Genomic DNA, 13724 nt, shown 5'->3' on the forward strand with positions numbered 1-13724 from the left:
AGTAAAATTTAGTAACGGTGAAATTTCAAAACGGATTTCATGTAAAATTTAAATATGGCCTCGACTCAATACAATTGAAATAGCTACGAGCACGAAAAAACATATTCAAGTGAAATTAAGTTCGAAGTACAGTTGACACTCGATAAGCGTGAACTGCAACAAATTTGCACACCCCTTCCCATCACCCACTCCCCGTAGGCTCGAGTTAAGGAATGCAAACAATCAAAGAAGAAATAAATTTGTCCACCTTTACAAAGTGGTCGGCACAGCACAGCATTTCATAGCTTACAAGCAAATACAACATTAGTCTTTATAAATTAGAATAAAGAATTCTCAAAAGAATTTAAAATAAATAAATAAATCCAAAGTTAAATTTCGTAGCCGTAACGGCGGTGGCTTGCGTAATGCCCTGAATCAACCAGCTGTAAAGGCAAAACTCAAAAGAGAAGAGCAAAAATTCAAAGAGAAAATAAGAGAGAATTTTTCATAGAGAATCGTTTGATTTACAGTCGAAATTCCATTCGGTTTCTCCTAAATTTGTTAAAGATTATTCGTAGTTACCGTTACCGTTACTGTTACCATTAGTTTATTCTTCCAATCGTTAATACCTAACTCGCTGAAATGACTGTTGTCTTTTGGGCTAATCCAACGTTTTATGACTTTCTTCCACATTGTCGTCAGGTCAACTGACGGCAAATTCCACTTCTACAACAAACCTATGCCACAAATCTATTCACTACAACAACATGCTCAACTGTAAAATCACCAACAACTATGCCGACCATCGCTACACCGAACCAAATGCAAATGCTCGCCCACTTAATTGCGATAATCCCCCCTTCGAACGGCCAGCAGCCTCAAGTATCTGTGGCCTTAACCTCACTACTTTCACCGCCAACTGCAGTGTCTCGAACAACGGCAATGGCAGCGGTGGCGCCAATTGCAGCAGCAACAGTGCCAGCGGCAGCACCTCGAGCAACAATACATCCAACATCTTGCCCGCCGCACTCATGCAGGCCAATTCCCAGCACCAGCACCAGCACCATCATCACCACCACCACCATCAGCAGCAGCAGCATCAACACGGCCAGAACTCTGGGAGCAATACCGGCAATGGCTGCAACAATGGCAACGGCGGCCTTAGCAACGCCACCAGCGCCGTCCAGCAGTCGCAAATGTTTGTCGCCGCCGCTGCAGCTGCCGCTATGGCCAACATGGCGGCAGCGTCCAGCAGCGCGGCTGCCAACACCTCCGCCGGTAGTCTGAACACTTCGGGCGTCGGAGGCGGCGGCGGTGGCGGCGCTGACGAATTTCGCTGCGATCCGTGCAACAAGAATCTGTCATCTCTAACCCGCCTCAAGCGCCACATACAGAACGTGCACATGCGTCCGACCAAAGAACCCGTCTGCAACATCTGCAAGCGTGTCTACAGCTCGTTGAACAGTCTACGCAATCACAAGAGCATCTACCATCGCAACCTGAAACAGCCGAAGCAGGAGACCATCGGCGGCGCTGATATGGCCCAGTCACCGGGCTTAGCCAGCGTGGCCGTGATGCATAACTCCTACTATGCGCCGGTCAACCATCGCTCATCCTCATAGGGTTTCATGTACTTTGACTACCTGACCAATATAAATTTTTAAGCGAACGCAAAAGGCGGGTGCCTGCCACCAGCGCCTCATGTTGTAGATGTTAGAAGCAGGTGTGGTGAAATTGTTATGTTTTCAGGTGCTCGTTAATATTTAGCCTATGTTAAATAAGTGAATAAGTAGAATTAGAACACGTTCAGGCGCAGACGCGACCGGAACTAAATAGTACATACATACCTCCACGCATTCAGACACATGTGGCATATGCTGCATTGGGGTATGTCCGACAGGACAAATAGGAAACAAGAAGTGAAGCTGTAGACGAAGAAAAATTAAAATATTTGTAGTCGTAGTAAGCAAGACGTCTCGCGGGGCACAGATCCCTTACCAACAAGAAGCGCGCATTATTTTGATAATTGTAAACAAAGGTGCGTACCCTGAAATGGCTTTAATGTTCTCAAACTTACAACAGAAGTAACGCCTTAGATATTTTTAATCCGCCTATTTGCTATGAATTTTGTACATTGAAAAGAAAAGCAAGCAAAAAGCAAAAATAGAAATCATAGATTTAATGGAAAACTTAAGTATGTATAATGCACGTCCACAAAAATCACATACAAAGGCCGACCGACCGACCGACCGATCGATCTACGCAGTGAAAGGGATGTACTACGAATGTAGATGGAAATTAACGGTATAACCATAACATGTAAATACTTTATACAATATATGTTTGTCATTGACTATTTTATATTCAACTAGGCTTAGGCACTTTAAGCGATTTAAGCGATCGAGATACTTTTTACTTCAGTTGTGTTCGTTTTTAATAAAATCGTATACTAATAAATATATTTATATACATATACATATACATATACATATATTAACGTATTGTTAATCTAGTATTAATTAGCAAATAAAGAGTTTTGTTTAAAATCATGCATACGTACATACCATTACTAGCTAACTTAGAATGTTACCACATGTTTTGAATATCAACTTAAAATACTAAAATTAAATATTTTGAAACTGCTTGAAAACCACTATAAACCACAACTATAATTATGGATGTTGCAAGTACATTGTATGTAACAGGTATGTTGAAAGTACACAATGAGTCCATCCAAGTCGCATCCGAGCGTATTTAGCATTAGTATATGTATGTATTGGTATATAATATGGGAGTATGTGTGTCTTCGCTATCACAATCGTGTGTGGTCGTGTTGGAACCAATTGATATACAGATCTGCCAAGCAGCTTTTCTCGCCGAAGGCCGCTAAGCAATCCCAGTTCAGTTTGCAATCAAATCGAAACACATTTTCATTATCATCTAACACAAACGAGCTATCAAAACATATATCAAAGACAATAATTGGTTTAAAAGTAAAAGACATTTTTTATTTTTTTTTATTTGAAAATTCATTTTTAAATTTAAGAATTGAAATTTATTTAAAATCTGAAAATCGAAATACAAAATTACTAGCAATTTTAAGTGAAACCCGAAAATTGTCAACTACTTCATCGCCCTACCCTGCACCTCACCCCAACCCCCCACCACATCCTTAGACCCAAGTGCCTTCTACTGCTGTTACTACTACTACTACAACAACTGTTACTACCACACCCTCATTCGCCATCCAGCCGCCCTGCCGCCGGGTCAACCTGACGGCTGGGGGTCACAGGTTGGTGAGCTCCCCTTAACCTTTACAAAAAGAGAAAAAAAAAACAAAATTGTATCAAAAAATATAAAGGAAAAAGAAGCTTCAAAAGAGACACTAGTGACAAATAACAATAAAGCTTAAAAAAGAGAGAAGTATTATGAGAAAAAATAAAAACAAATATCGCAGAAAACAAAAACTACAAATCAATCAGGCCAAAAATGTTTCAAAATTTCAAAAATTATTAACTCTTTGCTGAAAGGTATCGAGTAAAAAAAAACAATGCAAAATTCATACGCTATCAGCGTTTTCGATGATTTCCAACGCCGACTCAAACACCTTTTGTTTGACTTACGTTTTTTATTTCGAAATTCCAACACGCGCTGCATTGCAACGAAATCAAAGAAAGAACGAAAAACTGATCAACACAATTATAGCAATTGGTTCCAATGGCATTAGGACTCGGCAGTCCACCTCCAGATAGCGACCAACCCGCAATCAATGCATGAGGACCAAGCGCAGTTAGCGGCTGTGGAGTGGTCTTCTCAAAGCTCGCTCCACGGTTGATGCTGCGCTTCGTTTGCATGCGTAGTGCGCCGAGTCCTGTTTACGATATATTCACCTGAGCGAGCGAATGCTGAAAAACCAATCAACGATTTAGTCTTACATCGGTTTGTTTTGTTTGTCGTCGTCAAAGAAAACACGAACTGCATCTCCGAAAATGGTAAATTTCCTTGCAACAAGAACAGCAACAAGCATAGAAATCATGCGACCGAAGTTTTCATTAAAATTTTACGAAGATTGATTTGCCAAGAAAAAATTATGATACATTTTTGAGCCTGGATTTGTTAGTGTACCAAGACATTCACAGAAAGTAGACACTAATCACTCACGCGAAAAACTCGTAAATTACACAACACCGAAACCAAAAAACGAACACGAGACACTACAGACTGACAGAACGGTTCTCCACCGCGAACAACAACCTGAAAAACAAACTAAACATTAAAGCAGAACAATCGAACAGAACAGAATACTAAAAGCAAACCAAAACAAACATACAAGAAAATAACTAAAAACAAAATCGAAAACTGATAGCAAGCAAACAAAGTCACTATTGTCTCTTTTTTCTTCTCTTCCTATATGTCATATAGGTGGAAGCACCAACCTGCTTGGCGGCGTTATAATACCCGGTGGCAGTCCCAATACAAGTAGTAGTAGCAACCAAAAACTGCAACATGAACATCTCCACCATTCCACCACTACCACCACTACCACAACCACAGCCACCACAAGCTCCGCTCATCAGTTCCACCACCACCATCATCAGCAGCAACAACATCACCAACACCTTCATCATCACCACCAACAACCGGAAGCATCATCTCCGCACCACCAACAGCAATTGCTTCCCCAGCATTTGCGCGGTGACCGAGACTCAGACCGTTCGAACACCGACTGCAGCCCGCACTCGCCAATCCACCGAATGCCGAAGCGACCAGCCAGTGAGCAGCCACATCACACACAATCCCACCTCTCGACGGCATCCTCCCCGTCAGATGTGATTGCGTCCACACCACCGCCATTGCCAGCACCACAGCACATGAAACCACCTTCACCGCATCACTCCCACCAGCATCCGCATTTTGGCCATCAACAGCTGCCACTAGGCATGTTGCCATCGCACCATCTACACGCACATCACGAACTAAGCGCGTCCTCGCACCACCACCATCACTTGTCGCGCACCGGTTCACCTCTGGACCATCACCATCTACTACACCACCGCCGCTCCTCGCTCTCACCCTCGCCCACCGGTCGCGGTTCAGGCGGATCCGCAGCAGGCATACTCTCGTCGACGCGTGGAGGTGATATGGTGGGCGGAAGCAGTCGGCTGCTACTACCGCTGCCACTAAACGCCTGCCACCGCTGCGACGTATGCGGCAAATTGCTCAGCACAAAGTTGACGCTGAAGCGGCACAAGGAACAACAACATTTGCAGCCGCTCAACAATGCCGTTTGCAATTTATGCCACAAAGTCTTTCGCACGTTGAATAGCCTCAACAACCACAAGAGCATCTATCATCGCCGTCAGAAGAACCACCACTCCTACTTTCATCACAGCGCGGTGGGCGGCGGTGTGAGCGGCAGTCCTAGTAGCCGACTGCATCAGTCGCTCAGCTCGCTGAGTGCCGCAGCAGTTGCCAATAATAGCGTCGGAGCGGGTGGCAACGGCAACGCAGTGGCAGCAGCAGCAGCGGCCGCTGCCGCAGCAGCCGAGTTATTACTCTCGCCAATAGTAGGCGCAGCAGCGGTGGCAGGTGGGGGCAGCGCCGGACCCGGAGTGCAGCTCTCACATGGTGGCCAGCAACAGTCCTCACCCAATATGGTGAAGCCCTGCATGGACTTCTTATAAGATCAACATCATCTGCTGCAGCAGCTCTTCCATGTTGCTCTGAACGCTCCACAGCCGCCACCACCACCTTCGCTGTCTGCAAGCATGAGTCCCTTGTCCGCCATGGGGCAAGGTCCAATGCCAGTTACATCAATGGTTGATTTACAGTATGGCCATCAACTGCCGCCAACCGTAGACCTAACACAGATGGATCATTACGGCGGAGCTGGCAGGAACAGCGACGGCAGTGGTGGTGTAGACCGAGGAGGGGACCATTATGAGCGCATTAATCTATTAGAGCACTAAGTAGCGCCCCAAAGCAGTAGATCAAATTGTTCTACGGAAACTAAACCTATTACCGACAACCAACTAAACCGACCGTACCGATCACGTGATCGGAAAAAAATGAGCAATAAAAACAAAACTCGAAACAAAATGTTACCAAAAAAGTGAAAATAGAGCTGAGGCTCCCACTAAAAAGTTCTAAGCGCAGTGAGAGACCGACCGACCCTCCCACAGTGAAACGAGCTAAAGATTTTAGTATGAAAAAAATAACGGAACACAAAAAAAACTCAGAAATATGCAAAAAAAAAAACATTGATAAAGGAATTAACTAAAACAACTGAATTGAAAAAAGCAAGAATGCAAAACTGTGATTTTTTACATCTCTTTTTTGAGTTTATGAACAAAATATTAAGATATAATTTTTCGATGTACAACATCAAGGACTCTTATATGTAAGCGAATGCACTGTGGACATATACATATTAATTTAATTTAAGCTAGAGATAACGGTTTGGTCCAGATCCCTAAGGCACGGAGTACTGCACACACGCACTCTGATAAGGACTAAGCGGACATTAGGTATTGATAATGGTGGGACGTGACTTTTAGAAGTCCCTCTCTGCTCTTTCATACCGAAACTTCATAAAACAAACAAATACAAAACTGTGTGAATATCAGGGGTTGGGCGAAGATTGAAGCCTGTTAGAGCAATTTTATTTTGTTTTCGAATTCTGATTTTGATTATTGAACATATTGTTGGCGCACAGTTTTTGGGATTTCAACTTGGCGCGCTCAGAGCAGTTGGACACACACACACAAAGGCATGTGTTTCGAATTCGAACCCAAAGCAAACTACTTTAATACAATGACATAAACAGCAACAACTAGCAACATACACACACACACAGAAACACTAAAACATACACACATACATACATATGTAGGTAGAATGATAATATTGAGATGTGCAATTTTTATTTGTTGACAATACAAATTTATTTAGTGTTAGTACTATGTTTTCTCGTTATATACACATACATACATACATATATAACTTTATGTGTATATATATTGATGTACTAATTAATGTGTGTGAAGGGGGAAAAAGGAATTAATGCAAGCAAATAGTGATTAAATACGGCCGTTACCAGTTAACCAACATGACCCACGAGCTGCACAAAGCACCACCCACACACATATATACAAACATACATACATACGCATTTCGAATGCGAACTTTTCAATGGACTCATTTCGGTATAGATAAATGTACATATGTAAAGCTCTTGCAACAACAACAATTGTTACTGCAAATGTATAGGAATATGACTTGTAATAGTTTCGCATCTCCTTAATGTTACAAATACATACGTACATGCCTGCGCATATATGTGACGGCCACTGTAAAAACTATATGTATACAAACATACATTTATAAAATTCTTCATATAGCCAATAACATTTAAGCGTTTACCTACTCACACATACAACTGTATATATACACATGCAACGACGCATATGTGTGTGGCTATGCGGAATATTCAAGATTCGCATGCAGAGCATAGGATTTTCGAAGTTTTAAACTAATTAGGCTAAGGATAGGTAGGGAGGGCATCTGCTGTTCGGTAAGCACTCATACATATTTACACACACACACACACACGTAGTTATATAAAGAACTAAAGGAGTAGAACTACTCCTTTGTACATAGGCGATAATTAGATGGTATGTACACGCATACATATGTACATAACTGTGTATAAATATTAGCAACTTTATTTGTTTTATGTTCTTGAAGACGTTTTCGAAAATTGGAGTATTAAAACAAATATTTTTTTAACAATTTTACAATTCATGGAGAAATCATTATATCACAAGGGCCTTTTTCGTCACTTTTTTCGTGCTTTTTTGACGGAACTCAAAAGTTTTGAATTGACTCAGAAATTTTAATTTTATAAGATCCGATGGCAGAGTAGTTATTGTCGATAAAAAATTTTTACTATTTGGGATAAGGCAGTTTCATGTCAGCGGAAGCAAGAACTGATAGATTTAGGCAAATTATAAAAACAGATTTAAATCTCGAGCAAAAATTATTATTTTTTAGTTCTGCTCTTGGGCAAATTGGTATACTTGTACATACACTTTTTTGGTATATGTATGTATAGAACTCTATCGGTATTGTGAAATTTATGACTAAAAATTGTGATTCGTGATTGATTGGCATGAAGGGCATGTGGAGTGTGTTTGACACACAAACACATGCTTATATTGAATCAAAATTTTTGCGCTTAGCTATAGAAATTCGAGAAAATGAAGAAAGTAATCTAACAATTTTCATTTCATTTAAAGAAGACTGAGAATTGGCATTTCGAAAGAAGTAAAATTTAAAAACCAAAAATTATTTCACAAAATTTTTTTTATTTTGTTTATGAAATTGTATAATTTGAGCGAAATAATAAAAAGAAATCGCTCGTAAATAATATTTGATACTTATGTTATATTTTGAAGGCACATTTTAGAAGCAAAACAAAATGTGCAAAATTGACAATTTTATGAAAATTTACTTGAAATTTTAGTCGAACTCGAAATTGGGTAAATATCCATGTATTAAGTAAGCAAATGAAATTGCAGAAAAAATTGGGGTTTTATATTTAATTTTCGAACTAAATTTTAGGAAAAAAATACTAGGCATATTCTTGGAGGTGAAAGTCTGTTTTATTGTAACACTTTGATACCAAATTTTATTATTTACACAAAATCAAATATATGTATGTTTTTATTTTTACTAAATTTAGTTTTTTTATTATTACCTTTGATTTACCACCTTTATCATGGCACTGGCCTGAACGGCAGCGCTGTGAGGAGTTCAAAACTTTTTTATGCTTTATGTACGGTATTTCTCGTTTATATTTACACACGCACACACATTAGATTTTATATAGTTGACAACTGAAAAGTCCACATACGATATGCGAGTAAGTGTTTCGATCCGCACGCATACCTATTTATGGGGTACCGTTAACATTATTTCAGCATTTCTCATTAGATATGCGTATATACTTAGTTTGAACTAAAGTGCTTTACTAACACACTTACGAATTAAATTCACTAATAAATATAGTTTAGAAAATTAATGTTTTATATAATATACTTTACATACATACATAAATACATACATACGAGTATAATCATTATGCGTTTGTGCATATGAAGGAGTAGGAAAGGCAAGAAACTGATTTTGTAAATGAGAAAAGTGTATGAGAACGATATATAATATCCATTAAATAGCAAATAGAATTTTATAAAACTTGTAAAAAAGTGTATGTAATGAAACGAATACATAAATATATGTATATACATACATATATATATGTATATATGATGAATATGTATATGATAAAAATGTAAACCTAAAACTTGTACACAAAAGTCTCCAGAGCGTGACAAAAGCAAAATAAAGTTTATAGTTCATTACACATGTAAGTAACGTATGTAAGAGTAATTTTATTGTAAATACTTTAAATGCTTATTGTAATTAAAAGCAGAGAAATAATGTTCGTTTGTTAATATGATTTTTTTATTATTAAATGTCGTTTATAAACAAATTTATATACAAACCAATACCAACATACATAGATACATAATTACATACATACATATACTATACACTTGTACGTTCAACGTTTCTCAACTTGTGTCCTTTAACGTTAATTTTACACATAATACAACGCAAACGTGAGCCACTGTAGGAGATTGAAACAAATAATATATGAACGAAACATAAAGTACCACACCACCACACGGTGGTACCCAAACAAAAACCAAATAGCTATAAGACAAATCCATCAGAAGCATCAGCCAACCGCCATACAAACATGCAAATATTCATACATATATACAAACACATACCCACAAAGATCCTGTCTGCGTCCTTCAGATCCCAAATCACCCAAACCCAATTCCTTTCAGACTCACACCCGCACAAACACTTTCATACTACAAGGTCTCCATACACTCTCACAGCACCCCAAGTCCACCTGTCCATCTCCAATAAACTACTCACACAAACATCAAGCTACTACTACTACTACAATTACTACTGCATACTATATAGCATTATGGAAATATTGAATTCTTACAATAAAAACATAACAACTGTAATCGAAACAAAAAAATAGAATGTCGTGTCTCTTATTGTTTTCCTAAGTGAATTATGTGTGTACAACTCCGAGCTACATGTTCTTAGAATACAAACATAACCATAGACATAAGCCATAGTCCATAGACCATAGAAAGGAAGAGCCAATAAGCCGATAAAATATGAAAAGAGCAAAGTGGGCAGTGTACTGGTTTTTAATATAATTGCCGCAAGACTCTCCTAAGTCATAACAATAACTAAGAATCTATAATAACCATAGCTCCAATAAAATAAACTAAATGAAGATTACCGCAATAGAAATATAGTACTCTTAGCCATAAACAGTGACAGCCCGAAGTTAGTGCTTATTATAAAAAGCATGGCTTCTTATTTAAACAGAATCATTTTTTCCGTGAGGACCGATGAGCGCATTGCTGCTTTTATTTTCGAAATTGTGAATTGGTATGTCTCAAATTGCAATGTGTTTTCATTGTGATCCCGAAGTGTTATTTAAAGAGTGAGGATGAGAAATTCCTCAAAGCAGCAAAGTAGGGAGGAGGGAGCGTTTAAGATGAAAACAAGTCAAAATATAAAGATTAAGAGAGCTTAAAATAAAACTTGGAAATTTGCTTAAGCACACATCATTGCTTATTGATCAGCTGCACAAAGCATTGAACGGCCTCAGATATAGACTCACTCTCTTCTGTGCGCTTTTACTCTCCCATTTTGGCATTGCCACAAGCAATCGAATCTCCCTCTCTCTCCTCCCCCGACGCCATTCGGTTGAACAACGAGTTAGAAGATCTTCTTCCTGAGTTATATTAGACCAAGGTCACATCACGAAAACACTGACTACATACATACATACATATTTACGTTATCACTTGTGCTAAAAAATATATACACGCACACAGGAACACATACTACACACGATAAAGTTGAATGGCACTACAAAGTGCAAAGAAAACAAAGTATTTATAGCAAAACTGAGAAGAACATTGACTTAACAACAAAGCGACAAAGTATTTTCGTAAAAAGTTGCAATATAGAGAAGAAGGAAGAGCAGTAGAGAACGGAAATTTATCGAATTATTATTTTGAATAAAAATCCAACTGTGAAAAAACGTATAAAATGGAGCGTTTGTTTTGAGCTTTCTTTCGGCTAGACTGTGTATGACATGAGTCTCATCTTTTGGAGCGATGAGAGGTGGTATTGCTAAGCTTCCAGTATTCTTATCTTACATCCCTTTCGGTTACGCTAACAGCGCTATACTACCGCTCACAAAATCTCAACTATTCATATCATACATACATATGTATATACATACAAATATTTAAGTAAACATACACATACATATGTATATAATAATTACTGTTAAAACAAGGTAAGACTTCGCTGTGAGCGCCTGACCCCGCCTCTGGCTGCCGCGCTCTCTTTGCACCTCGATCTCTCCGTTCTAAGCACGCAATGTATCGTTGCGGTGCATCGCCTTCAGCAATCATATCTGTATTCATACCACAGGCCACGTATCAGAGGGTTAGTGCGGTCTTGCCAACTATGAATGCTGACTAATGTGTTAATGTAGATCAATATTTAATTAATATGAATTTTGCACTAATCACTTGGTACTGGTACTACGAATAAGGATCAAAGAGTTATTATCTTAACTACTAACTGCAGCCTACCTTGAAATAAAATCACTAATACCAAGGAAACCGCAGTCGCAACACCGGGTTCGACAAGTTGGCTTGGTGTGTGGTATCATATTTTATAAGTAAACATATACATATCATCGTAGCTAGTTAACATAAATGTCGCTCTGTATCGTGTACCCACATGTGACCCAATCTGTTCCGTTTGGGCTACGATCGTTTCACCAGCGGTGCTTATGCGCAAATTTCTGCTCACAGATATATGTATGTTCGTTGTTTTTGTAATAACTGCATCCCAAAAAAGTGTACGTAAGCCATTCATGCAATTTTTCCTTATTCTTTGGTTTGTTTGTGGAACAATTTTTATTTTTCAGTTCAATTTTGAAAGGGTACACGTCACCATAGCGTGTGCATTATGCACACACACACATTTACATATAAGCATATATGGATACATGTTATACTCGATTATTAATTGTAGCTGTAAGTGTTTAGGTACAGTTACGCAATAAGCGCATAACCGAAATCATCCGCCAACTTGCCATCGTTTTCTCGTTTCACGTTTTCCGTTTTGGTCAATTTTTGCTATACATTTACCGTTGTTCAATCATTTAAGTATATACATAAGTATCTGGATTATATGGTACCACTCTACACACACACCCACACATACTTATCTACTATGAGTACGCTCACCTACTTTAATGTCTATTATCGCATATACTACTATATACTACATACATACACATACATATACACGTCTACTATGAGTATATGAGTACCATATACCAAATATCTGAATAAGAATTGTTATTTAAGTTCATTTGCGTGATTTGAATGATTATTTGCATTTATATGTTAATCGGTACAAACCAAAAATCCTTAACTTACAAAAATTCCAGGACATTCGCCTAAGAAACTCTTCTCATGTCATCTGTGTGGTAAGCTTCTATGTTCGAAAGCCTCGCTCAAGCGTCACATCGCCGACAAGCACGCCGTGCGCCAAGAGGAGTACCGCTGCATCATCTGCGAGCGCGTGTATTGCTCGCGCAACTCCCTGATGACACACATTTACACATACCACAAATCGCGCCCCGGCGAAATGGAGATGAAGGACATCAAGCTCTATCACCCCTTCAACTCGTCGATCTGAAACGCGATGCGCAATTTGTATAATTGCAATTTGCCATCCGTAACAATCGCCGCAATGCCAATAGCGTTCAAACCAAAACCAAAACCAACACAAACACCAACAACAACCACACTAGCAAAGCCAATGGATGAAAGCACAAAAAGCTCGCATGCTCAAGCCGCACGGGAGACTAGCCCGATTGCCAGCAAACAGATGAACACATTGGCTCAGCTGCCCAAATGTGATGAGAAGCAGCAGCAACAACAACAATACCAATATCACTTACAACAACAACAACAGCAGCAGCACCATCAACAACAACACTACCTCTATACTGAGTACCAGCAATGGCGGCATGGTGACTCAGTACAACAAATGCAACAACCACACTCTCGCCAAGACGACGCATTCCACTTGCAGAATCTCATCAAACAACGACAAATAATGACCTTGTACGACTACTACATGTACCAACGCCACCCGTCGCCACCGATGCCGACGCAGGCCAAAGCTTTAGGTTCGGGTCTCGACTTGCGTGCCGAGTACGGACGAGTGGCTCGACTATAGCGACAAAAAACGTAGATTTAGAAACTTACAAAAACAATATAACAATAACATTAAAGCAATGCCATAACGTAGTGATAACTGTAAACCTTAGAAGTTAGCGACATACACACATTGACACAACTGCAGGAAAGTATACACATACATACATACCCCCTGTATGTATGTATATAGATTAGCGAAGAATTCACAATTTAAGCATTAGCAATTATATATACATACACACACATATGGATATACATACATATAAGGAAGTTAGCATAATTTTTCTTATAAGATTCTCAACTCAGCTCTCTAGCAACTTAAAACGA

The 13724-nt window shown here is 39.2% G+C and overlaps 2 protein-coding genes across 2 annotated transcripts in view; both read left to right on the forward strand.

Moving 5' to 3' along the window:
- LOC126758102 (broad-complex core protein) overlaps positions 1-10107 on the forward strand; it is a 112831-nt gene extending 102724 nt beyond the window's left edge. The window contains exons 9-10 of the mRNA XM_050472134.1: positions 856-1587; positions 4402-10107. Of these exons, the coding sequence (XP_050328091.1) occupies positions 856-1587; positions 4402-5663 (1994 nt within the window). The 3' untranslated portion in view covers positions 5664-10107. The remainder of the gene's footprint in view (positions 1-855; positions 1588-4401) is intronic.
- Positions 10108-12789: 2682 nt separating this feature from the next.
- On the forward strand, positions 12790-13416 carry LOC126758103 (alpha-protein kinase 1-like). Its single transcript, XM_050472135.1, has one exon. It carries the CDS (start codon positions 12877-12879, stop codon positions 13414-13416), a length of 540 nt encoding a protein of 179 aa, XP_050328092.1. The 5' UTR covers positions 12790-12876.
- Positions 13417-13724: the final 308 nt, after the last annotated feature.

This window comes from Bactrocera neohumeralis, chromosome 5, assembly GCF_024586455.1.
Source record: "Bactrocera neohumeralis isolate Rockhampton chromosome 5, APGP_CSIRO_Bneo_wtdbg2-racon-allhic-juicebox.fasta_v2, whole genome shotgun sequence".
In the NCBI taxonomy this organism is placed as follows: domain Eukaryota; kingdom Metazoa; phylum Arthropoda; class Insecta; order Diptera; family Tephritidae; genus Bactrocera; species Bactrocera neohumeralis.

What these genes read in the sequence shown, in the direction of transcription:
- LOC126758103 (XM_050472135.1), top strand. Translation starts at nt 12,877, where the DNA reads ATGCGCAATTTGTATAATTGCAATTTGCCATCCGTAACAATCGCCGCA.